The sequence below is a fragment of the Colobus angolensis genome, unplaced genomic scaffold (genome assembly GCF_000951035.1).
Source record: "Colobus angolensis palliatus isolate OR3802 unplaced genomic scaffold, Cang.pa_1.0 Scaffold144, whole genome shotgun sequence".
Classification (NCBI taxonomy): domain Eukaryota; kingdom Metazoa; phylum Chordata; class Mammalia; order Primates; family Cercopithecidae; genus Colobus; species Colobus angolensis.
Genome location: NW_012114533.1, coordinates 1,805,114 through 1,829,729, shown reverse-complemented (window position 1 = coordinate 1,829,729; position 24,616 = coordinate 1,805,114). Strand labels below are relative to the sequence as shown.

General features: G+C 37.8%; 1 protein-coding gene across 1 annotated transcript in view; it reads left to right on the top strand.

Annotated features, from left to right (window-relative positions):
• The window catches only part of BTRC (beta-transducin repeat containing E3 ubiquitin protein ligase), a 215,670-nt gene that overhangs the window by 67,234 nt on the left and 123,820 nt on the right, over nt 1-24,616 (top strand). Inside the window, exon 2 of the mRNA XM_011935582.1 lies at nt 10,297-10,404. Coding sequence (XP_011790972.1) covers nt 10,297-10,404 — 108 coding nt within the window. The remainder of the gene's footprint in view (nt 1-10,296; nt 10,405-24,616) is intronic.

Sequence of the window (24,616 nt, the reverse complement as noted above, 5' to 3'; positions counted from 1 at the left end):
ATTCTCCTGCCTCAGCCTCCCAAGTAGCTGGGATTACAGGCACACACCACCATGCCTGGCTAATGTTTGTATTTTTAGTAGAGACAGGGTTTCCCCATGTTGACCAGGCTGGTCTCGAATTCCTGACCTCAGGTGATCCACCTGCCTCGGCCTCCCAAAGTGCTGGGATTACAAGTGTGAGTCACCACGTCTGGCCAGTACCTCACAGTTTCTTTCAGTCAGGAGTCTGGGTACAGCTGACCTGGGTCTTCTGCTTTAGAATCTCTCTCACAAGACCATAATCAAGGTGTTGTCCAGGGTTGAGGTCTCATTTGGAGGTTTTATTTTGAGAAAAAGTCACTTCCAAGCTTACTGTTGTTGCTGGCAGAATTCTTTTCTTCAAAGGCTGTTGGACTGAGAGCCTCAATTCTTAGTTGTTTATTGACTGGATCACCGTCAGGTCTGTGCCATGGGGACATCTACAGTATGACTGCTTGTTTCATCAAAGCTTGCAAGCCAAGAAGGCAATAGAGTCTGTTAGCAAGATGGAAGTTGCAGTCTTAACCTAATTAGGAAAATGACATCCCATCACCTTTTCCAAGGGCATGCATACCAAGCAGTGGGAATTATCAGGGGCCATGTTAGAGTTTGCCTGCCACAGTTATCCATTATTATCATTATTTAGTTTGATATTCTAATTTTCCCAGATGTAGCCTGCCTCAGCCTTTCACTCTGGCCCCTGTATTATTTTTACATGTCTGTCATTCATTGAGCACCTCAAGAAGATACTCCAAGCTCCTCTTAAACTTTCCTGTCCAAGCCCTCGCATTGTTCTAAGGTGCTCTGGTTCCTTTTAGTGGAGAGTGATATTTTGAATCATTAGATGTGTTTGTTGCTATAGGTTGCTCCTAGGCCCTCTCAGTTGGTAGTCAGTCTGTATGTGTCTGTGGGTATATGTGTCCATATGTATATCATAAGTGTATTATTTATGTAGAAATTTCTCTGTGTAATACATTGTAAACTTTCAGCTTACAACAACATCCTCAATTCCTCAATTCTAGTTCAGCAATGTAATATTCTAGTTTTCTTCCTTTCTGTACTTGTAACTTGTTTTTCTGATTATGAGAAACCTAGCTCTTATTATCCTCTGTATTTGATCTGCCACCTTTATTTGATCAATCTTCCTGTATAATCCATCTCCTGTTGCTGACATATCTCTCACTCCATTTCTCACCCCATACTTCATATGCATGCCTTCCTAACCCTTTTGGGATCTGACAGCTTGCACTTGGCTGCCCCTTCCACCCTCCTCACTCCACTGGGTCTGAAACTCACTGCTGGACCACTGTCTCTCCCTCTGTTAATGCATGCTTTCTTCTGCTGACATGGGGAACCCTCACTGCCATCCCCCCACCCTCCACTGCCCTGTGTGGATGTGGACATCCTCATCATCCTGCTCACTGCTGTTACAGTTCCTATGTGGAAGCCTTCCTTGTTCCATTAGGGCTGTTACCTCATGCTGGGTCCCCCTCCCAGCAGACTTTTTTCCTATCATTCTGCTTAGGCCCTGAAACTATGTGCCCCATCCTTTTCCCTCCGGGGATACCCTTCTCATACCACTTGGACTCCAGAAGCCTGTATTGGGCCACTGTAGTTAACTCTCTGCCACTTAGCTGGATACCTGCTTTGCCTGTACTCACCTAATGGCTATTGAACTGTTCAGGTAAGAAGGGAGAAGGGGGAGAGGTATCAGTTAAATTTTATTTTGGAAAACTCACTAGTATTTTTACAACAAGTGCTTTTAACTGAGTTTGTTATTACTTACACAGAAGTCACTTACTCCCACATCTCTGTAGTCATTACAGGTTTATACTTATATTTTCATGCCATATTTTTCTTACATACTAGAGGTTTACTATCACATCAAATTTATGATTTCTGAACTTAGTTGCTCCCTGCACCCTCCAAACGAGTCTCAGTTTACCAGTGTCTGTCACTACCACTACTGTTCTAGTCATTCAAGTTTGAACTGTTGACGTTATTTCTGACTCATCTCCCATTTTTCCTTGTAATCAGTCATCCAGTCCTGTTGGTCCTTTTGATGTACGTTATCTTCTCCATGGCCATGACTTTAATGAATATAATAACCTCTTGGGTGTAATTTCTTTCTTTAGTTTGTGTAGTCATTCCTGTGCCCCTAAACCATTTTGGCTTCCCATTTCTTAAAGAATGAAGTAACTCCATGTTTAACTTTTAAAGTGCCATTTTAATGTAACACTGTTCTAGGTAGTCAGGATATCTAGTTTTGAATCCCATCTTTGCTGCTTACTAAGTATTCATCAGCATGTAATTTATTTAACCTCCCTGGGTCTCTCTGTTTGTTTGTTTTTTAAAAAAATTAAGTTAAATTGTTTTATTTTAAAATTTTTCATAAAAATAGAGATGCGATCTAGCTATGTTGGTCTTGAACTCCTGGTCAAGCAGTCCTTCCACCTTGGCCTCACAAAGTGGTGGGATTATACACATGAGCCATCTTACCTGACACTCTCTGGGTCTTACTCACCTTACTAGTTTGTTATACAAGTGAATGAATTGCGAAAGAGCAATTGTTCTGCAATTCATTGCGGAACAATGAATTGTTAGACCAACAAAGCTAACTAACAAAGGTTGTTTGTTATACAGATGCAACTTGTTAATTTGTTATACATGTAGTAACAAGTGCTACAATGAAATTAAAGTCTGTGACTGAGCTTTTCTAAATATTTGAAAATTTACCTAAACTTTTAGTAACTGTTGTCTAACACAATTTAGTACATTGTTAAATTTTTCCTTGTAGTTACTATTTGTTAGTAATTTATTTCCTTGAAATAGAGTGTAAACTACTTGAGGGTAGATTTTTGTAGTAGTGAGTCTATGGATTTGTGGAGACAAGCACGTTTGAGTGTTATTTTTCTGCCATTGCCATTTAGGCACTGTAACTTCTCTGAACTTGAGTGTACTCTCTTGTTAAGGTGAAAATACTAATAATTCTTTGACAAGATAGTAATGCTTAAATGAAATAATGTACTTAAGGGATTTAGTAAAATGCCTGGCAGACAGTTTATTCCCAGTAAACTTTTATCCTCTATTTGTACTCCACCTGTGCCCACTTTGGTAATGAAAAAGTAAGTGGCTCCCCAGAACAGTTTGAAATGCAAGTGGCATTCATGGAAGCCTGTTCCTGGTGATGATGCCATTTATATTTTTTTCTTTTGTACTTCGCAACTTTTCGAATCCTTATTTTAGCCGGGCAAGGTGGCTTACGCCTGTAATCCCAGCACTTTGGGAGGCCAAGGCGGGTGGATCACCTGAGTTCAGGAGTTTGAGACCAGCCTGGCTAACATGGAGAAACCCCATCCGTCTCTACTAAAAATAAAAAATTAGCCAAGCGTGGTGGTGCATGCCGGTAGTCCCAGCTACTCGGGAGGCTGAGTCAGGAAAATCGCTTGAACCCAGGAGGCAGAGGTTGCAGTGAGCCGAGATCATGCCACTGCACTCCACCCTGGGCAACAAGAGTAAAACTCTGTGCCAAAGAAAAAAAGAAGAGTCCTTGTTTTAGTTTTACCACAACATTTTGCAATAAGGCTGGGCAGATATGATTATCCTATCTGACAGGTGGGAGTTTTGTTTTTGGAGTGAACTAAATTGGGATTCTTAAGAGGCAATCATTGAATTTGTAGGTAAAGTCTGATGTATTACATTACTATGGAATACTGTAGTTTTCTGAATATCTTAGTTGATATAGTAGTGAAAAGGGAATTCTTCTATTCCATAGCTTAAGGATACGTAAACTCTCAATACAGCAATCTTTTTATTGTTGATTATTATAGCTTCTATTACTCCTAGAAGTTGACCAACAGGGACCTGAATTTAGGAGATTTTGTCATTCTGCTTTCATATAGTAAATGCTGAGGCTAGCCCTTTGCCTGCAGGGCTATCAGTGAAAAGGATCTGTGACATTACTCCAGAGAGCCAAGTATAGGGGGAAGAGTTGAGATTTTCAGTGTTCTCTGTGTAAATGAATTGAGCCATTGAACCTGATGGGCACTAGATACTATATCCTTCTTGATGCACTGGAGGCCCTTCGTTGCAATCTTGTTTTTTCAACTTTTATTTTAAAATTGGGGTATATGTGCAGGTTTGTTACAGAGGTATACTGCACGATGCTGAGGTTTGGAGTCCGAGTGAATCTTACCCAGGTAGAGAGTGCAAAGTACCCATAGGCAGTTTTTTCAAGCTTTACCCCTTTTGTCCTGCCACCTTTTGTATTCCTCAGTGTCTGTTCCCTTCTTTATGTCCATGTGTACTCAAGGTTTTGTTCCTATGTGTAAGTGAGAATATGTGGTGTTTGGTTTTCTGTTTCTGCATTAGTTCACTTAGGATAATGGCTTCCAGCTGCATCCGTGTTCTGCAAAGGACATGATTTCATTATTTTTTATGGCTACTTAGTATTCCATGGTATATGTATACCACATTTTCTTTATCCAGTCTTCCATTGATGGGTACCTGGGTTGATTCCATGTCTTTACTATCGCATTGCAACATTTCAGTTTTTTTCTGATTCAGGTAGTAGAAAACATGTTCAGTCTTATTTTTTTCTGTGCTGTGTATGCTTTTTTAAAGGCTAGTGAAGTCATTCAGTTGGATAGCAACAATTGTAATACCTTGTTATACTCTTCAACTTTCTTTGATTTTGCAAAGGAGAGTCAATTGGGGTAAGGTTAGGTGGGTGGGAACTGAGCTGAAGAAACTGTATGTGCTGTGCAGGGCTGGATTTGTGTAGAGTGCAGGCATATCTATTAACTTTGTCATAGCTTTTGAGACTGCATTTTAAGGAGTAGGTGATTTACAAGTTAAAAAACACTTAACAGAAGTTAAATATTTAAACAAGAGAATGTGTGGTTGTTGCTTAATTTAGAACCTGCTTTTTTTTTTTAATTAAAAAAAATTTTTTTTAGCCAGGCGTAGTAGTGCATGCCTGTAGTCCCAGCTACTGGGCAGACTGAGGCAGGAGGATTGCTTAAGCCCAGGGGGTCAAGGGTGCAGTGAGCTGTGATCATGCCACTGCACTCCACCTTGGGCAAGAGAGTGAGACATTGTCTCAATAAAAGGAAAGAAAGGAAAAAAAAAATAAGTATGGAAAGAAAATGTTAGGAATTTAAATATAATTTGCAAGGAAAAACAACAAAAACAGTCCAACCTTTCGGTAGAAAACTATGTGCTTTTCAGGTATTTTAAAGGCAAATTTTAAAGGGCATTATTTATTAAATGTTGAAGGACAGAAAACGTCTTACATATTTGTCAGAAACTGACCAATTAGAATGGCCCTGAAATGTATAGAATTAATAAGGATAGTAACCAAAATGGCAGTCCTTTCCACTGTGTTCCTCATTGCCCAAATTTGCTATTTTCCCCTTCGTTTAGAAAATGCTTCTAAATGTGAAGATAGAAGGGAAAGAGGTAGAGTAAAAGTTATAACCTACTCCATTTATTTTGTAATTATATTTTTTCTCAGTGTTAAGTGGCATTTACCAGTATGGATAAGATTAATTGTTACAATGCAAACCAATTTGAAGATTAGTTTTTAAATTGAGCTGTAATATATAAAATCTTATGGTAATGTGCAGATCTGACTATATTCAAGTGCAGTTTTCATACCACACCAATTGTCTTGTAATAATCGGGAATGCATCCTCTGTGTGGTATTTGCAAGTTAATGCTATTTTGGAAATCACACCAGTATGTCTAGTGGCTTTCCTGGGTGTATGTGGCTCATTATTGATTATAATTTTCTTTGGGAATTTTAGTTTAAGGGGATGGGGTAAGCACTTTCAAATTCTTCGTTGTTAGTAGTTTTGATGGAGAATAGGGATAAATGAATGAGGAAGAGTGTTAGAACAAGTAAGTAAACTCAGATAATTTATCAAGTACGTACTACAAAAATAACGCAGATTTTTATGTAAAAAGGAGGAAACAAATCATTCACGAGAGGAAGGCCTTAAAAACTTACCAAAGAACATTCAAAAAATAAATATGTATATTTTAATTTAAAAAAGAGCCCCAAGTCTGTGAATGAAAGCGTTCTGGTTGGTTTCTAGACCCAGCTGTGCTTGCTGTATGTCATGCAGGTGGCTTTGGTATGGTTAAAAGTGTATACGTCACCTGCCCTCTTGTGAAGGGAAGCAGGAGAAGAGACACGCTATCTTCCAGTGCCTCCTCAATTTTCTTCCACTATTTCCTTTGTCATTTTCCTGTGTTTTTCATGCTCTTTTTATTTATACCCACTTCTGACTTCTCTTTTTCTCAAATTCAATCTTTCCTTCTGAGTGACTGTGAGACTTTTTTCTACCCAGCATACACAGAACCTTAACCAATTGCATACATACAGCATTTCCATTTCTTTTTTCTTTTTTCGTTTTCTTTTTTCTTTTTTTTTTTTTTGAGATGGAGTCTTGTTCTGTCGCCAGGCTGGAGTGCAGTGGCACAATCTCAGCTCACTGCAACCTCCGCCTTCTGGGTTCAAGCGATTCTCCTGCCTCAGCCTCTTGAGTAGCTGGGACTACAGGCACGTGCCACCATACCCAGCTAACTTTTGTATTTTTAGTAGAGACAGAGTTTCACCATGTTGGCCAGGATGGTCTTGATCTCTTGATCTTTTGTTCCGCCTGCCTCGGCCTCCCAAAGTGCGGGATTACAGGCGTGAGCCACCATGCCCGGCCTGTGTACAGCATTTCTTATAATAATGAGTTACTTTTATGTTAAGGAATTTTTTTTTTTTAAGACAGGGTCTCACTGTATTGCCCAGGCTGGAGTGCAGTGGCTTAACCTCGGCTCACTGTAACCTCCGCCTCCCCCGTTCGATCATTTCTCCTGCCTCAGCCTCCTGAGTAGCTGGGATTACAAGCGCCTGCCACCACACCCGGCTAATTTTTGTATTTTTAGTAGAGACAGGGTTTCACCATGTTGGCCAGGCTGGTTTTGAACTCCTGACCTCAAATTATCTGCCTGCCTTGGTCTTCCAAAGTGCTAGGGTAACAGGTGTGAGCCACCGCGCCCAGCCAAGGATTTTCAATATAGACCCAGGCTGGAGTGCAGTGGCTTGGTCTTGGCTCACTGCAACCTCCGCCTCCCAGATTCAAGTGATTCTCCTGTCTCAGCCTTCTGACTAGCTGGGATTATACACATGTGCCACCATGCCCAAATTTAAGGTTGAGAGAAAGTCACTAGAATATAAGTTCCACAAAGACAGGGATTTTTGTGGGTTTTTTGGTCCATTGTTTAGCCCTAGTGCCCAGGACAATTTGTTTGTTGGTTTGTTTGTTTATTTTCTTCCCTCCCTCCTTCCCTCCTTCCCTCCTTCTCTCCCTTCCTCCCTTCCTCCCTTTCTCCCTTCCTTCCTTCCTTCCTTCCCTTCCTTCCCTTTCTTCCCTTTCTTCCCTTTCTTCCTTCTCTTTCTTCTTTCTTTCAACAGGGTCTTGCTTTGTTGCCCAGGCTGGTGTGTAGTGGCATGATCACCGCTCATTGATGCCCTGATATCCCTGGCTCAAGCAGTCTTCCCATCTCAGCCTCCCCAAGTAGCTGGGACCACAGGCGTGTGCCACCATGCCCAGCTATTTTCTTGATTTTTTGTAGAGATGGGATCTCCCATGTTGCCGAGGCTGGTCTTGAACTTCTAGGCTCAAGGGATCCACTTGCCTCGCCCTTCCAAAGTACTGGGATTATAGGATTGAGCCACCACATTCGGCCCCAGGACAGTGTCTACTACCAGAAAAGCATTTAATAAGTATTTGTTGAATAAATGATTAAAATATTAGCCTTAAGAAAATTTTAATATCATTTACTTACAAAAATTAGCAAAGCATTCTTAATACTTACAGAGAAGTAATATGAGTAGAATGTGATTCTCAACAGCAAGGAAGCTTTTTTTTTACCCTATTTTCTCCATTCTCTTTCTGTTGCCTTCTCCTTCCAATATGAGAATCTCTGCTGTTAAGAACCACTGGCAGAGACTGAAATTAGTATACATAATTCTAAGGAGATATTGATGTAAATGGTAGATGTGGATTGGCAGAGTGAGAGGGAGAAGGAAATTCTAAGTTTAAAGAAGTAGGGGTGAGATGAGTATTTGAACAAAGTATCAAGGTAGGTAGTTAGCTAGAGTGCCCGGGCCAATTAGAAGATTAGAGAAGGTGAGTTGATGTTGGCAGTGGGGGAAATGTCAGATTGATAGAGTGCTTGGATTTCATACAGTAGTTATAGGGAGCCCTTATGAATTGTCAATGAGAGTGACATGATAACAAAGTGAAGACAATTATTTATTCTATTTAGCTGCTGTTTATAAAATGGATCGTAGCTCAAGGTGAAAAAACATTGGAAACAGTGAACAAAGTTCGGAGATTGTTGGAGTAATTCAAAGCAGTTTAGCTGTTTTGCTTGGTATGTTATCTAGTGATGCCTTTAGCAGATACCCTTCTTTTGAAGCCCAGTGTCCACTTTATGACTGAGGGATGGATAGAGGCAGGAGGAAGAGTTCTGCACTAGAAAGCAACAGGCCAAGATTCTAGTCCCTACTTCCTTGCTTTGTAAATTCATGATCATGGATAAATACTTAATTTTTCCTGGGCATCAGTCACCTTAACTATAAAATGCGGATAATGTATTAAGCGTAGTCCTATGGGTGGTAAATAAAATGAGGATAATGATCTAAAAGCAGGGGATCTACATAGATCTCCTTTGGATTTATTTGCAGCCCATTATCTATCTTTATTTAGTTAAGAGACAGGATCTTGCTGTGCTACCCAGGCTCGATTTGAACTCCTGGGCTCAAACGATCCACCCATCTCAGTCTTCTGAGTAGCTTGGACCATAGGCACAAACCCTTTGCATAGCTCTCATTGTCCTTTTATCAATTTTAGATGATGTAAACAGTGAATACTATATTTTGCTTCCCAATATTAATTTCTACAACTATATTGTTTTAAGGAGAAAAAAAGTCTATGACGATATAAAGTATTTCAAAGTCTGTAATTTAAGGTTCAATGTTATCTATATGGACTACTATATTTTAAAATATGTATCCCTGTTTTTATGTGTGTCGTGATTAGGTATTTAGTTTTTTAGTTATTATTAGACATGTAATAGCATTCAAGTTGATGGATAAAACTTCAGCCTGGGATACTTTTAGAGAAACATGAAGAATGTAAAAATAGTTTTGAAAGGTATGGTTTCCTTCAAAGCTTTGGTGCAATAATACTAATGTCAATTAGTTAGAGCTACTAGAAATTGTAATTTCTATCTTTTTTGACTACTGAATACACCATTATATATATATATATCTACATTCTTATGCATTTTTTGTTTGTTTGTTTAGAAGGTTTTAATACCAACAGCTTTCTAGGTGTCCTCTTCTCTTCTCTTCTCTTCTCTTCTCTTCTCTTCTCTTCTCTTCTCTTCTCTTCTCTTCTCTTCTCTTCTCCTCTCCTCTCCTCTCCTCTCCTCTCCTCTCCTCTCCTCTCCTCTCCTCTTCCTCTCTCCTTTCTCTCTTTCCTTTCTTTCTCTCTGTGTCCCTGCTCTCTTTCTTTGTTGTTTTTCCCTTCTGTTTGGGTTGTTTCTTCTCCCCGTGTTACGCCCCCCACCCCCCACACACCCCTAATCCACCTGGAAAGATGAAGAGGCAGCTACTATGGTAACTGTGCATTTTGGTTAATGAATGGCAGACTAACAAGACACATAAAACATATGCAAACTGTGCAGAGTTTGTTGCTGTCAAAGCCATAGGGATACAATACTTTTTCTTTTCCTTCTAAAAAAAAAAAAAACCCTCTTTAGTGTTTTGTTTTCTGATTTACTATTCCTAATATTGTAATGCTTCTGTGAACTTCTCCCCTTTCTGCTTAGTCTCCTCAGTATTACACCCTGTGGTGAGTTTATGGGAACTGAGTTGAGGTGCATAGAGGAAAATAATTGATCAACTGGATTAAGAAGTAGATTTCCTTTAGACTGATACATAGAAGAATAGGGACAAAATTTTTTTGACTAAATGTTTGGTTTTTTTGAGCGATAACTTCTTCTGTTTCCCCCTTGCCTTTTGGCCTCTGCTGCCCCTTTTAGGTTTCTCCCTGGGGTTAGAATCAGTAAGTAGTGTGTTTCTTAAAGATGTTTCTATCATAAAGGTCAGCTGCAACTGGAATATTGTATTCAGCCAAGCCTTAAAAATTCCTGTAATCTGTGCCATCCTGTCTCATACTGTCCCATCTCATAGTTGTCCTCTCTCTGCAGTGCTCTATGCCCAGGTCTCTGTGGCTGGGCTGCTCCAGCCTGGCGGACAGCATGCCTTCGCTGCGATGCCTGTATAACCCAGGGACTGGCGCACTCACAGCTTTCCAGGTACTTTCTCTGTCTCTGTGGGTTATTTGCGGGCATTAGTGTGTGTGTCTGATTCATTAGTGTGTTCCTCCTCCTTTCCCGTGCTTTACTTATGTTCATCTTTTCTCCTTCATATTGCCTGTATCTCATATCACTCAGTACTCCTTTAATGATTAGTTTTTAATGTAGATCCAGACTGATCCACTCTTAAGACATTTTCATCATGATTGGTTACAAAAATTGACATAGTACAGCTTGACTGTTGGCTTTCAGATCAAGAAGAAGTATGATAGTAAATTTTAAAGTAATCTCAATAAATAGCAGTTCAGTATGTAATATTTGCTCTGGACCTACATAAAGCCAATTAGTATAATCAATCAAGTAATTACAATCAGTTTCTTGAACATTTTCTTATTTTTTTTAAATGATTACTCAAAATATAAAGTGCTCTCTTCAGAGTGTCTCTGGGTAATTATACTACTAAATATATATATTTTTGTAACAACTGTTTTATTTATATCTTGATTAATATTTCTAATTTCTAGGTGGAAAGACCTTTGAGACCTTTAGGTACATTATTCCCCTCAGCTTTTCTTTCTTTTTTCCTTTTTTTTTTTTTTGAGATAGAGTCTTGCTTCATGGCACAGGCTGGAGTGCAATGGCGCGATCTCAGCTCACTGCAACCTCTGCCTCCCTGATTCAAGCAATTCTCCTGCCTCAGCCTCCTGAATAGTTGGGATTACAGTTGTGCGCCACCACGCCCGGCTAATTTTTGTATTTTTAGTAGAGACGGGGTTTCACCATGTTGGCCAGGCTGGTCTCAAACTCCTGACCCCAGGTAATCCACCTGCCTCGGCCTCCCAAAGTGCTGGGATTATAGGCAAGAACCACTGCACCCAGACCCCTCAGCCTTTCTTAGAGGGCAGGATGTCAGTTCCAGGATGTGCGAGAAACTTATAGAGGAATAATGTGGAAAATTGTAGAGGAAAATATAGGAAAGAGCTTGGTGCTCATTGCTTACAGATTAGAGTACCATACATGATTGTTTTCTTGGCTGAGTCTTATCTATTTACCTCAGGTATTTGGAATTTGTGTTTAGCATTTTATAGTAATACACAACCAATTAGTTTTTATATTAATATTTGCCTGCCTTTAACCTGTCGTTCATATCTATTTAGAAGAATTTCAAAGATAGGCTGTGTCAGATGCTTGTGACTAAATTTTAGCTAAAAGAGTGGAACTTAGGTTTTCCACATTCCTAACCTATGCTAAGAGTTGTTAATTTTTAGTGATACTATTTAGTGATCATAAAACTGGAGATTTTCATTTTTCCTTTACAAAATTTAATATTTTAAGATTTTCAATTTCCTTTACAAAATTTAATATTAAACTTCCTTGGCTTATACTATGAGATACAATATAGTAAAGCATGCAGATTCTAAAAGTAGCGAAATCAAGTCTTGAATACTGTCTTTGTCACTAGTGGTATGATCCTGACCTTATTTCCTTATCTGTAAATGGATACTATAGTAAGGGCATACAGTGATGGTTGCTGTTTCTGTCATGATCGTTATAAACATTACTGCTATTATTGGAGAGTAATTGATATCCTGAGACTGCCTATTTATTTCAAAGTGAAATATCTTTTTAATTTTTTTTGTGAGATAGTCTTGCTCTGCAGTGGCACAATCTCGGCTCACAGCAACCTCTGCCTACTGGACTCTAGTTATCCTCCCACCTCAAACTCCCGGGTAGCTGAGACTACAGGCACACGACCACACTTGGCTCATTTTTGTATTTTTTTTTTTTTTTGGAGAGACAGGGTTTCACCATGTTGTCCAGCTCAAGTAATCTGCCTGTCTCAGCCTCCCAAAGTGCAGAGATTACAGATGTGAGCCACTGAGCTTGGCTGTATCATATATTTTTAACTACATATCACACTGACAAGGTTCTGCCATTGAAGAATCCAGTCTAGTTTGTTGGGGTTTTTTTTGTTTTTTTTGTTTTTCTAACCTTTTTGGGGTTGCAGTTAGTTTAGGCAGTCTGCAACGTCTGAGACAATAGTAGTTCCTAAAAGGCTGCTCCTACTTCAGAAACTAGTTTCCTGTTTAGAGGCCCCCACAACCACTCTTAGGTTTGATAACTTGCTAGAAAGGACTTAGAACTCACTGAAAACAATTATACTCACAGTTTATTACAGGGAAAGGACACAGGTTAAAATTAGCCGAAAGAAGAGACACATAGAGCAGAATCTGGGAAGGATCCAATTGTAGAACTTCCTGTTCTACATGAATCACATTTGTCCACTAGCTAAATCTCTAAGGCAAACAGAGATACCAGACAAGAAGTTCCAGGGGCCCAGAGACCACTTTCCAATAGCCAAGAGCAAAGGCCATTCCTTTCTTTGGTGAAGAGTAATTCTTCACTACACAGGGATCATGGATCCTTTTGAGAATCTGATGAGAACTATAGATCTTGGGTATTTGGCAAAATTTTATTGAATACTTTACATAACATACATAGATGTTTATTATATTTCTATTTTGTGAAATGATTGAGAGCTATTAAATCACATAATTCTAAAAGTGTAATCTCCCAAGCTGATAAATTCTAGGAAGGGAATGTACAAGGAGCTGTAAGAATATATAAAAGGGGGACCCAATCTAACCTGAAGTTTGAGGTAAAGAAGATCAGGTAATCAATGTTTAAGATCTGAAGGATGAATAGGAATTAACTTGATAACGAGGAATGGAGGAGAAGGAGGACATTTCTAGCCTAAGGAAGAGTCAATGCAAAGGCCCCAAGAGTCAGTGAGGCTTGGTGCATTTAAGGAGCCTACTGAAAACAGGACTGTTGTTTCAGAGAATAAAGAGAAAGGGAGAATAGAGTGAGGAAAGACTGGGGAAGCTTGATCACTCAGGTCTTATGGGCCATTCAAAGTATGTAGTTTAGTCTTGATGCTAAGAATAGTAAGTCACTGAAAGGATTTAAACACACGTCTTACCTGATCTGATTTGCTTTACTCTGGCTATAAGAAGATGCATTTAGATATGTTACTGTGGCTATAAAAAGGATAATTTCAGTAGTTGAAGAGAGAGATGATGGCAGCTTGGTTTTGCATCCGGTATCTTTAAATTTTTAAAAAATTATTGAGGACCCCAAAGTGCTTTCGTTTATATGGCTTATATCTACTGATATTCACTATATTTGTAATAGGAATTAGGAGAAATAAATGTGCTTTAATTCACCTAAGGACTATAATAAACCTGTGGCATATAATGCAAATAACATTTTTATGAAAAATATATTTTTCAAAAAAAATTAAGACTAGCGTATTACATTTTTATGAATCTCTTTAATGTCTGGATTAAGAAAAGACAGCTGGATTCTCATGTCTGTTTCTGCACTCAATTTTGGTTGACATGTATGAGTAATACCTGACCTGGCATATGTATATAGTTTGAAAGGGAAAGATATTTCAATACCTTTTTCAGGTAGTTGCAGTTTCTTGAAGATTAGTTGCAGTATAGTATCTGAAGCCTTGTCCATTGTATTAAAACCCTTTGGTCTCAGTTTTTTTCAACAAATTATGCTGGAACAATCGGATATCCTTGTGCAAAACAATGAACCTCAACTGTTACACTGCACTGTATACAAAAATTAATTTGAAATGGATCACAGACTTAAATATGAGTTAAAAATGTGTAAAACTAATAGAGAATGTGGCAAAAATAATCATTGTGACTTTGGGTTAGGCAGGTATTTCTTAGCTAAGACACAAAAAATATGAACCATAAAATAAATAACTGATAAATTAGACTTCATCACTGTTTAAAAATTCTGCTTTTCAAAAAACACTTTTAAAAAATGAGGAGGAACCAGGTACAGCAATGCATGCCTGTAGTCCCAGCTACTCAGGAAGCTGAGGCTGGAGGATTATATAAGCCCAGGAGTTCACAGCTGTAGTGCCTGTGAAAAACCACTGCTTAAGAACAGCCTGGCCAACATGGCTGAAACTCCGTGTCTACTAAATTTGCATTTTTAGTAGAGATGGGGTTTCAGCCATGTTGGCCAGGCTGTTCTTAACTGTCTTCAGGTGATCTGCCCACCTTGGCCTCCTAAAGTGCTGGGATTACTGGCATGAGTCACTGAACCCCACCTCAACAAGATTATTATTATGTCTTATGTAGCAAAAATGGGCTTACGTACTGGTTTTATCCTATCAATTCAATAATTTGTTCTGTGTCAGGTTCAGCACACACAGGTGCTTGATAATGCTGGTTAACTACTAGGCAGAAACTGGATTTGAATCTAATATTTTCTGTGCCCACCTACTGGAATTACAGCAGTCTTAGTGCATTTGCATCCTTCTGGTTTAGGTTTTATTTTATTTACTTAGATTTTTATTTAGGTAAATTATTTACTTAGATTTTTATTTAGGCAAAATTTACATACAGTGAGATACATAGAGCATAAGTGTACTCTTAGGTGAGTTTTGACAAATGTATACTTTTGTGTAACCTTCAATTTCAAGATACACAACAGTTTAATAATCTAAGAGAGTTTCCTCATACTCCTTTCCAGTCTGTACCCATCCCCCATATGCAATTACTGTTCTGATTTGTCACCAATAATTAGTGTTGCCTGTTCTTGAACTTACTTCATATAAATGCCATCATATAGTATACATTCTTTGTGTCTGTTTTCTTTCAATCAGTATGTTAAGATTTATCCATGTTGCATATATCAGTAGTTCCCTTTTATTGTTAAATATATTTCATTATGTTAGTATACCCCAGTTTGTTTATCCATTCATTTATTGATAGGTATTTGGATTGTTTCCAATTTTGGCCTATTATGAATAAACCTACTATAAACAGTTTTGAATAAGTCTTTCTTTTTGGCATGTATTTTTATTTATCTTAGGTACATGCCTAAGAATGGAATTTGTTGAGTCATAGAGTAACTGTATTTTTAACTTTAAAAGAGACAGTCAAGCAATTCTTCAAAGTGGTTGTCACAGTAGGAATACCCATTTTTACTAATATTGACAAATATGTTTAAGGAAATGTCTCAGTAATGTAATGGCTTCATGGCTTTTTTTTTTTTTTTTAAATCATTGGATTCTTTTAGTAAGTTTGAGGCATCTTAAGTCAAAATTCTTACGGCAATAAGGAAGGAAGAGCTATGGAGTCATTGCTGAATTTGCTGGATTATTCCCAGTAGCTTAAATTGAAACCACAGCATTGAGATGGTTTGAAAACTAGTGACAGGGAAGATGCTGAAAAAAGATGTTCAAATAGATTCTATGGGGATATGTTTAGTTTGAAGATATTTTTATTTTCATCATTCCATTGATTTATCCTGGAAAGTGTATGAGTGATTAGATTTCTGTTGATTACCAGTAGATATATTTGGTGGAATCATTTGCTCATCTCCAGCAAATGGTGATCCTATAATCTATAATATTAAACGAGAATGAGCAATAGAATTAAAGTAATTAAATATAACTGAGTAATTAAGATTCTTTATTTTGCTTTAGATATTGAAAGAGAAGAGAAATGAAATTCTAACTGTAAGAATATAAGTAAGGGGCCAGGCACGGTGATGCATGCTTGTAATCTCAGCACTTTGGAAGGCCAGGGCTGGTGGATCTCTTGAGCCCAGGAGTTTGAGACCAGCCTGGGCAACATAGTGAGACCCTGTCTCTACAAAAAATTAGCTGGTTGTGGTGGTACTTACCTGTCCCAGCTACCTGGAAGGCTGAGGTAGGAAGTCAAGGCTGCAGTGAGCCATGATTGCACCACTGTACTCCAGCCTGGGGACAGCGTGAGACCTGTTTCAATTAAAAAATATATATATATATATATATGTAGATTTATATGGTCCTAGAATACTTTAGGTATCAAGTATAGCTAGTAATTTTAGGAAAATCTTGAGCTAAGTGAAACATGATATTTTACAATTAGCTAGGGTTCCATGTCAAAGGTTGAAATTGTATTGAATTCAGGAGAGATGTTGTATTTTATTACTTAAGAATGCTTACAAGTCTACTGAATTTTACCATGTACAAAGTGAAATGTTAAAATGGAACAATACTAGGAAAATTAAGCATTATTCATTATATATATGGAAAACTTAATTTTACATTTGAGATTTTAGAGGAATGTGGATTATCAAATTGAATATACATTAACATTCAAATTCTATTACAAAACAATACCATAAGGAAAATTATACTGTGACAGAAATGCTTCTCATTCTGTAGCTGCTACCCCCCCATTGTATATGAATAATTTCAGTGTAGTATAATTTCTGCGTAATAAATTTAGTTATTTTTTGTGTATATGTTAACATTTGATTTGTATTTATCCCAGCTACACTCCTCACCTTAGGGGTTTGCAGGGAATGACAAATCAGACATGTTTTTATTTGTTTGTTTGTGGGGAAATTGTTTGTTCTCCTAATAAAATGAATTATTGTTTATTATGGAATATGCACATTATTTGGTAAATATATAAACAAGGGTATCACCCATATGCCTTCCACTTTAAGATAATTATTGCTAAATTAACATGTTAGTGTCCTTTGATCTGGAATGACTTATCTATCCATGTGTGCCTGTGCGCACACACACGCCCAAATAATAGTTTTGTTTTTAAGTATTTTTATTACCATTTAATTAAATTATAAGATATACAATTAAAACATTTAATATTAATTGTAGAAAATACAGAGAAGTAGAAAGAAGGAAGGATTTTAAATGTCCTCCCAGAGATTGCCATTTCAGTGATACTAATAATTTCTGAATTTCATCTATATCATATTGCTCAAATTCTACATTCATCATCTGGTAATACTGATTTTGGTCACTGTTTATCTCATGGATAGCTGCTCACATGTTTTTGAATTGAACAAAGTTTGAATTTGGCTTGTATCTCACCACCACCTCCCTCTCATGTAATTGTTAGTAATTTCAAATTTTTCAGTTCCCCAAAGGTGCAGTGTTCTTTTATGTATCTGTACCTTTGCATATACTGTTCTGCTTAACAGTATATTAACTGAAAAACCCCTCTACAAACACCTATTGTCCTTTACCCACTCCCTGCCTTTATCTACCTAGTCTTCAAGATTCAGCTCAAGCTGAGCTAGAATAAAAGTCTTCCCTGATCTTTATCTTCTCTCTCTTAAACTAGTCAGAGGATCTGTACCCAGAGCATGCAGTAGATACCCCTGTCATAGCACTGATAAGCTAGTATAGTTGTGTATTTGTCCCTCTCTCCCCTTAGACTGTGAGTTCCTTGAGGGCAGCACTATGTTTTGTTCATTTCATGTTTCCAGTGTCAAGAATAGTAGTTGATACTTTTGCTGAATTAATGACTGAATAGACAGATAATTTGAAGAAAACTATTAAATAGCATATATGGGGTGGGAGGCGGGAAAGCATTGAATTATTTCTAGTAGTACCTGTGCGTACATACACACATGTTCTGTATTCAGAGAGAAATAATGATAATTAACCGGACCACACATTTACACACACATACACACACACACACAGAGTCTGATTTGTGAGCAGTCCTCAAATTTTATACATTTGGCTTTTATTCAGTTCAAACTATGATGATTCCCCTTGGAAGTGGATCCTGTGTGTGAAATTTGGACTCTTGTTGAACAAATGTGCATTTTGAGCTGTTATATAGTGGCGTTGCCAGCCAGTTAACAGTTCAGTTTCAATGATGTCAACATCTTTATCTTCACAGCAGCATATGTTTGTGCAATTATTTGACTATTTTATTGCATTTTATCCTTATTCTATAAAATAATAGACACTGGTAAATTAAAATGCTGATAGTGATAAGCAGCAACCTAGAGAAAAGATGGAAATCATTAGGCACACTGAAAGTGACCCTTTCTCTTTTTTTTTTTGAGATGGAGTCTCACTCTGTTGCTCAGGCTAGATGGCACGATCTCAGTTCACTGCAACCACCGCCTCCTGGATTCAAGCAGTTCTCCCTGCCTCAGCCTCCCAAATAGCTGGGATTACAGGCATGAGCCACCACGCCCAGCTAATTTTGGTATTTTTAGTAGAGATGGGGTTTTGCCATGTTGGCCAGGCTGGTCTCGAACTCCTGACTGCAGGTGATCCACCTGCCTCAGCCTCCCAAAGTACAGGGATTACAGGCATGAGCCACTGTGCCTGGCCGAAAGTGACGCTTTCTTAATTAAGCCTTGATTAGGCACAGAATTAAAAGTGCATGAACAAAATGTTGGAAATATATTAAAGATTGTGTCTTTTATAGGAAGGGGAACATCACACACTGGGGCCTGTTGTGGGGTGGGGGGAGGAAGGAAGGATAGCATTTAGGAGTTATACCTAATGTAGATGACGAGTTAATGGGTGCAGCACACCAACATGGCACATGTATACATATGTGACAAATCTGCTCGTTGTGCACATGTACCCTAGAACTTAAAGTATATATATAAAAAAAGATTGTGTCTTTTAAAAACAGTGTAATTATGGATTTTTAAAATATTTTAGCCAACATTTAAATCTATCGATCACCTCTGCCTTTCCAACTTTTATATACATTCAGTGAGAAAAGTAGAGATGACCTGAATTTGCTACATTTTATCTTATTTTGGAAATAGTCTTATTTGGAAATAGTCTGCCTGTAGAAGTGGCATCTTAGGCTGATTTGTCTTTCCTGATGCCTGCTTAGTTACTTAAATAATTATTTCAAGTTTTGAAATAACAGGCTCCTTTATTGCTGAGTATTTTGACATGTCTATGATGCGGCTAATGTTCATTCACAGGTGAAAGTGTGGCATTATCTAATATTTAGAGTAAACCAAATTATCTTATTGTGAGACAATCAGATTTCCTTAAATTTTTTCTTTAAATTTTTTATGGTGGATCCTAAAAATTAAACTCTTCACTCTAGATAAGGGTTTATTGCTTATTTTGTTTGTTTTGAATAATGTTGGATTTTCCTAATTGACTTAACTTCAACAGTACCTCTAATGGCAGAAGGGAGATACAGATACCCTTGGGGGGGCCTGATGTTGCCCCAGAATAAGAAACACAAACCAAAAGGATGGAATTGATGAAAACCTTAAAGAGGTGATGGGAGCTTCTCGGATGACTGTCCTTATGAGACAAATTCTGGCTGTGGGCAGTTAAGACCCACCTGTATTCTCTGGAGCCTGGAGAGATACTGTTACTTTCTTTATACTATGAGATTACCTTCTTGTTATTACCATCTTTGTTTGTACCGAGTAGAGGCCATTGTACTGCAAGAATTCTTTTTGCACTATTCAGGAATCATTATTTGATGTTTTGTGACTGCCACAACTATTTGTACCTTCTTTCACTATTGTTCTGCTTTATAGGGTAGTGTTTTGTTGTTTGTATGCGTTTCTAGACTTGGTATTTTATGTCTGCTGCCAAGCTACAGAATCTCAGTAGACACCATTCAGAAAACTCTTTCCTTTGTCGTTTTTCATGAAGAGAGAAGCCCAAGTTATTTACAAATGACTCATTGAGGGAAAAAAAAAAAAAGACCAATCTCTCGACTTTGTGTGGCTGTTTAGCTGTCCAAGAACTGCAATACTTTACCTTTGGGAGCTGATACTCATGAGTTTTGTTTTTCCTGGGAGTGGTGTTGAGTAGTTTTGAGCTTTTCTAAGCTTATTCTCATGACCAGTCCTCTGAAGAACAAGTCTATTATATTGAAATAGTTATTTGGGCTTTGGGATGCAGTACATCACATGGAAATGGGATTTTGAGGTATACCTTCTCCTGCTGGGTTATCTGTCATGTGCCTTTTAAAGTTCTCAGGTACACCATTCTAATCCTCCAGACCTTTGTTGCAAACCTATTATCTGTAGCTTGGTATGAATTAAACTGGAATTCTATGCCCTGTAAAATTGACATGAAGAAAAGGAGTATTCATTTTTGTACTTGATTCTTTAACAAAAATTCCTGATTGGGTCTAACTTTTTACGTGTGTTGTATTAGATGGTCATATACAGAAGGGAAAGAATAGCAAGATAAGTCTTCTCATTAGCAATATAAGTAATCTAATTTTATGTTTTTATGTTTCACACATACACATACATATATACTACATTATGTCAAATTAGGAAGTACAAAGCTTTTGTATATGAATTTAAGTTTTATATTTAAAAGAAAGTACATGATTAGTTTTACCAAAATATAGTTGCTACTGTTCATTGTAGTTTCTACCCTTTATATGAGCCATTGTTTGGGGTAGTACTTGTTTTGTTACTGGTAATAAACTATGAGGGAAATTTGTAATATAATATTAGTATATTTCCCCTACATTTTTAAAAAGCAGGTCATTTTTTTTAAGCATTTCAACTGCAGCACAGTGCAGTCTTTTGGGGAGAATTGGTAAAATGAGGATAAAATGAGTACAGGATTCCAGCAGCTTGAAAATAACATAATATTTGACCAAAATCTCTTTTGTATTCCCTACTCTGGTTCAAATCCAGTAGTCCTGGAAATGTGCCTATGGATTATTTACAGTGAGATTATAAAACTGAATCATGATTTTGGTGAATAGAAGCCAGAGCATGTGGCTACAGCACCCCAGCTGGCAGTAAGCTCTCCCTAGGTTTATGAATGTAGTTAGATGGTCCCCAACTGTTTACAAGACAGCAGAGGTGAGATCTTTGATTGACAAGTCAGAAATGCATTAGATCATTCTCTCTGCCAGTCTCTGGTTCATGTTGTTAAAAATGTCAGCCTCCAAGTTTGAATGGCAGCCTGAGGGCCTTAGAAGCTTTTTGTTTTCTGAGATGGAAACACAAATTGGATGTGTGCCTGAGCGCTTCATCCTGGGCTGTAATTTCATCTTTTAGCTAAGAACCACAAGGTACACGAGCAAAGCACCCTGTAAACAGTAATACTGTGGAAAAAAAATAAACAAGGTCGTGTTTCTGGTACGTTGATCCGTTGGTGTCCTGACCTCTATCACGTAGAACATCTCCACTCTGATTGCTGTTCCCTTTGGCATTACAATGAGAGAAAGGGAGACTGACATAGGAAGAAAAGATTTAAAGTTGCAGTGTCGTTGTACATTCCTTGTATTGGCTATGAAATATTGAACTGTCAGAATGTGACACTTGATTTTTTAAAGCAACCTTTCTTGTTTGAGGTGTTTGCAGTTCATTCCTTTCTCCCCCATTTGTCTGCTTTCATTGATAGGGTTGGAAGTAGTTGCCTTAAATGCATGAAAAGGGACAGTGTTAAAAAGGAGTGATGCTGATAGAGCCAAACTTAACAGTGGAAAATAAATGCAGGCTGTGGGCAAAGGAGGTAAAGTTGGGTTAGTATATTATTAATAGTGGAATTTATGGAACACCCTATTGTAAGGAAGCATGAAGTTGGGTCCCAGTTCTGTTTTTATGGAGGCAGGAAGTTGGGAAGGTGGTATTGGGTAAAGAGATGCAGTGACATAGTTTGTTAAACTGATAGCGTACTATATGGCAGTATTACCAGGCCAATCAAAATTCACCCAGCTATTTTATTTATTGCTCTGATTATCCAGTGTCTTTAACAAGTGGTCAAATTATAGAAGACTTTAAAATTTTGGAAAGAAAAATAGTTTTTTAATGTGGAAAATGTTTATTTATAGTAAGCAAGTTCATTAGGTAATATGAAAGGAACATTATGCTTATATTAGTCCAGCTTATGCCAAATGAGTAGAAAATCTTGCTTGTAAAAGCCACCGTATATTTCTTGGAAAATATTTTGTAGTAATACAATGAGTTTTCTATTATGTTTTAGATTACATCTTTTTTTCAAGCAACGAGTAGGAGTTTATAAATTACAATACATCTTAAAACAACACATATATTTTTTAAAAACTTTTTTTCTTCTAAGGAAGCACTGTTGATGTATGCTTTCATTTTTATCCATTTTGGGGCATAGAATTTACAAGTAAAGTTTTAACTGAGAATGAATGGCCTTTTGAAATTCTTCTGGAGTATGGAAAAGAGTTTGTATTGAAAGTACTTCAATGGCTGGGCACTGTGGCTCATACCTGTAATCTCAATACTTTGAGAGGCTGAGGTGGGTGGATCACTTGAGCTCAGGAGTTCGAGACCAGCCTGGGAAACATGGTGAAACCCTGTCTTTACCAAAAATACAAAAAATTTGCCAGTCGTAGTGGTACCAGTCTGTGGTCCCAGCTACTTGGGAAGCTGAGGTGGGAGGATCGCTTAAGCCTTGGAGGTGGTGGTTGCAATGAGCCGAGATCATACCACTGCACTCCAACCTGGGTTGACAGAATAAGACTCCGTCTAAAAAAGAAAAAAGAAAAAAAAAAAAGCAACTATTTAGCTTATCCCTCTCCTCTGAAAATGTGAAAGGCAAGAGCTGTTCTGCATCAGTCCAGTGAAATGAACTGGAAAAATGGTGTTGGTAATTCCTGCTTTGAGGCCATGCTAGAAAGAGAGGAGATAATACTTGTAAAATATAAGTCCTGCTCCTTTGTAGCCATATTTTTGTCCTTAAAAATATTGTGCTCAGAAAGTAATACCAAAGGGAGGGATATTAAGAACTAGTTATTGTTGTTTTTAAGTATTGCTCTGAATTTTTAAAGCATAAACATTGATGTAGATTTGCATTTAAGCTATGAGAACCCACTGTCTTGACTCAGTGGGGAAGTTTTCAAAAATCATTCTTGTAGAAATTGATTTCTCATTGGCTGATTTCTACAGGATGAATGAAAACAAACCATTTTTTGCAGTCTTAGAAGAATAAGAGGAATGCAAGTGTTTAAGAAGTGAGACTGAAATGTGCTTTTATGGAGTTTTCGAAATCTAGTACAAAGAAACTACAAAATTTCTTCTTCTTGGTGTAGTATGCATCAATACAGTGAAAATGCCTCACAGCTTATGGGCTTTTTACAACCACACCTTCACAATTAATGATTAGCTTTATTATTTAAACTCCAGGCTTGCCTCATGAGCAAATGTCAGTGTTTTCATAGAACCATAGAGTTTCAGCATTGGGCCAGACATCAGAAGCCATCTAGTCACATACATCTCATAATATGGAAATCCTCTATAATATGTGTTTGGAAGGGAGTCATCTAATCCCTGCCTGATCACCACCATTATTGGTGAATCAGACTTCTTGAAGCATCTTGCTTTCTACTTTGTTGGTTCTATTAGAAAGGTTTTTCTTGGCCGCGTGTGGTGGCTCATGCCTACAATCCCATCACTTTGGGAGGCTGAGGCGGGTGGACTGCCTGAGCTCGGGAATTTGAGACCAGCCTGGGCAGCATGGTGAAACCCAGTCTCTACTAAAAATTCAAAAAATTAGCCAGGCGTGGTGGTACATGCCTGTAATCCCAGGCTACTTGGGAGGCAGAGGCACACGAATCGCTTGAACCTGGGAGGCGGAGATTGCAGTGAGCCGAGATCACGCCCACTGCACTGCAACCTGGGTGACAGAGTGAGACTTTGTCTCCAAAAAAAAAAAAAAAGTGTAATAAGTCAGAATACAGTGTAGACACGTCTTGTTTTGAACACAATTTAAATAATGTAATTTAATTACTGCCTAAGATTGCATATACTTCTTTGTTGTTAATGATGGAAAAATTTCTAGGAACTTAGCCTGTTTGTTTCCTCATCTTTTCTTTGATGGCAGAAAAGCATATGTAAGCACTTTGACAAATGACATAATGTAGTGGCATATCAAAGTGGTACAGGTATTTTAAACCTAGCTCCAGTTCCTGAAGATGGTGAACATCTGCTTAGAGGTACTGTAGAGCTCAATGCACTAATTGAATTACTCTTTTCTGGAGTTGCCGACTGCACTAATTGAATTAGAATCTCTCTCTCTCTGTCTCTCTCTGTCTCTCTGTGTGTGTGTGTGTGTAACTGAGATAATTCCAACCTTAACGGGAGAGACTGTGACAGACATGACTGATGGTGTGTACTGTGCTGCTATCTAATGGCAGCCTATGGAACTACTACGTGGTCTCCAAGGAAGAGAAAATACAGTGTGACCTCAGTCTAACCCCATCCAGTTTAGTTCAAAAGGTCCCAGGATGTCTTTTTGTAATTCTAAATTGAAAAGGAAAGAATGTGACAAATTTCTTTATTAAAAATTAAGATATATTTTATTAGGCATAAATTTTTTTAAGTACTAAGTTGCAAATGTTCAACTAAATTAATTTTTTTTTTTTTTTTT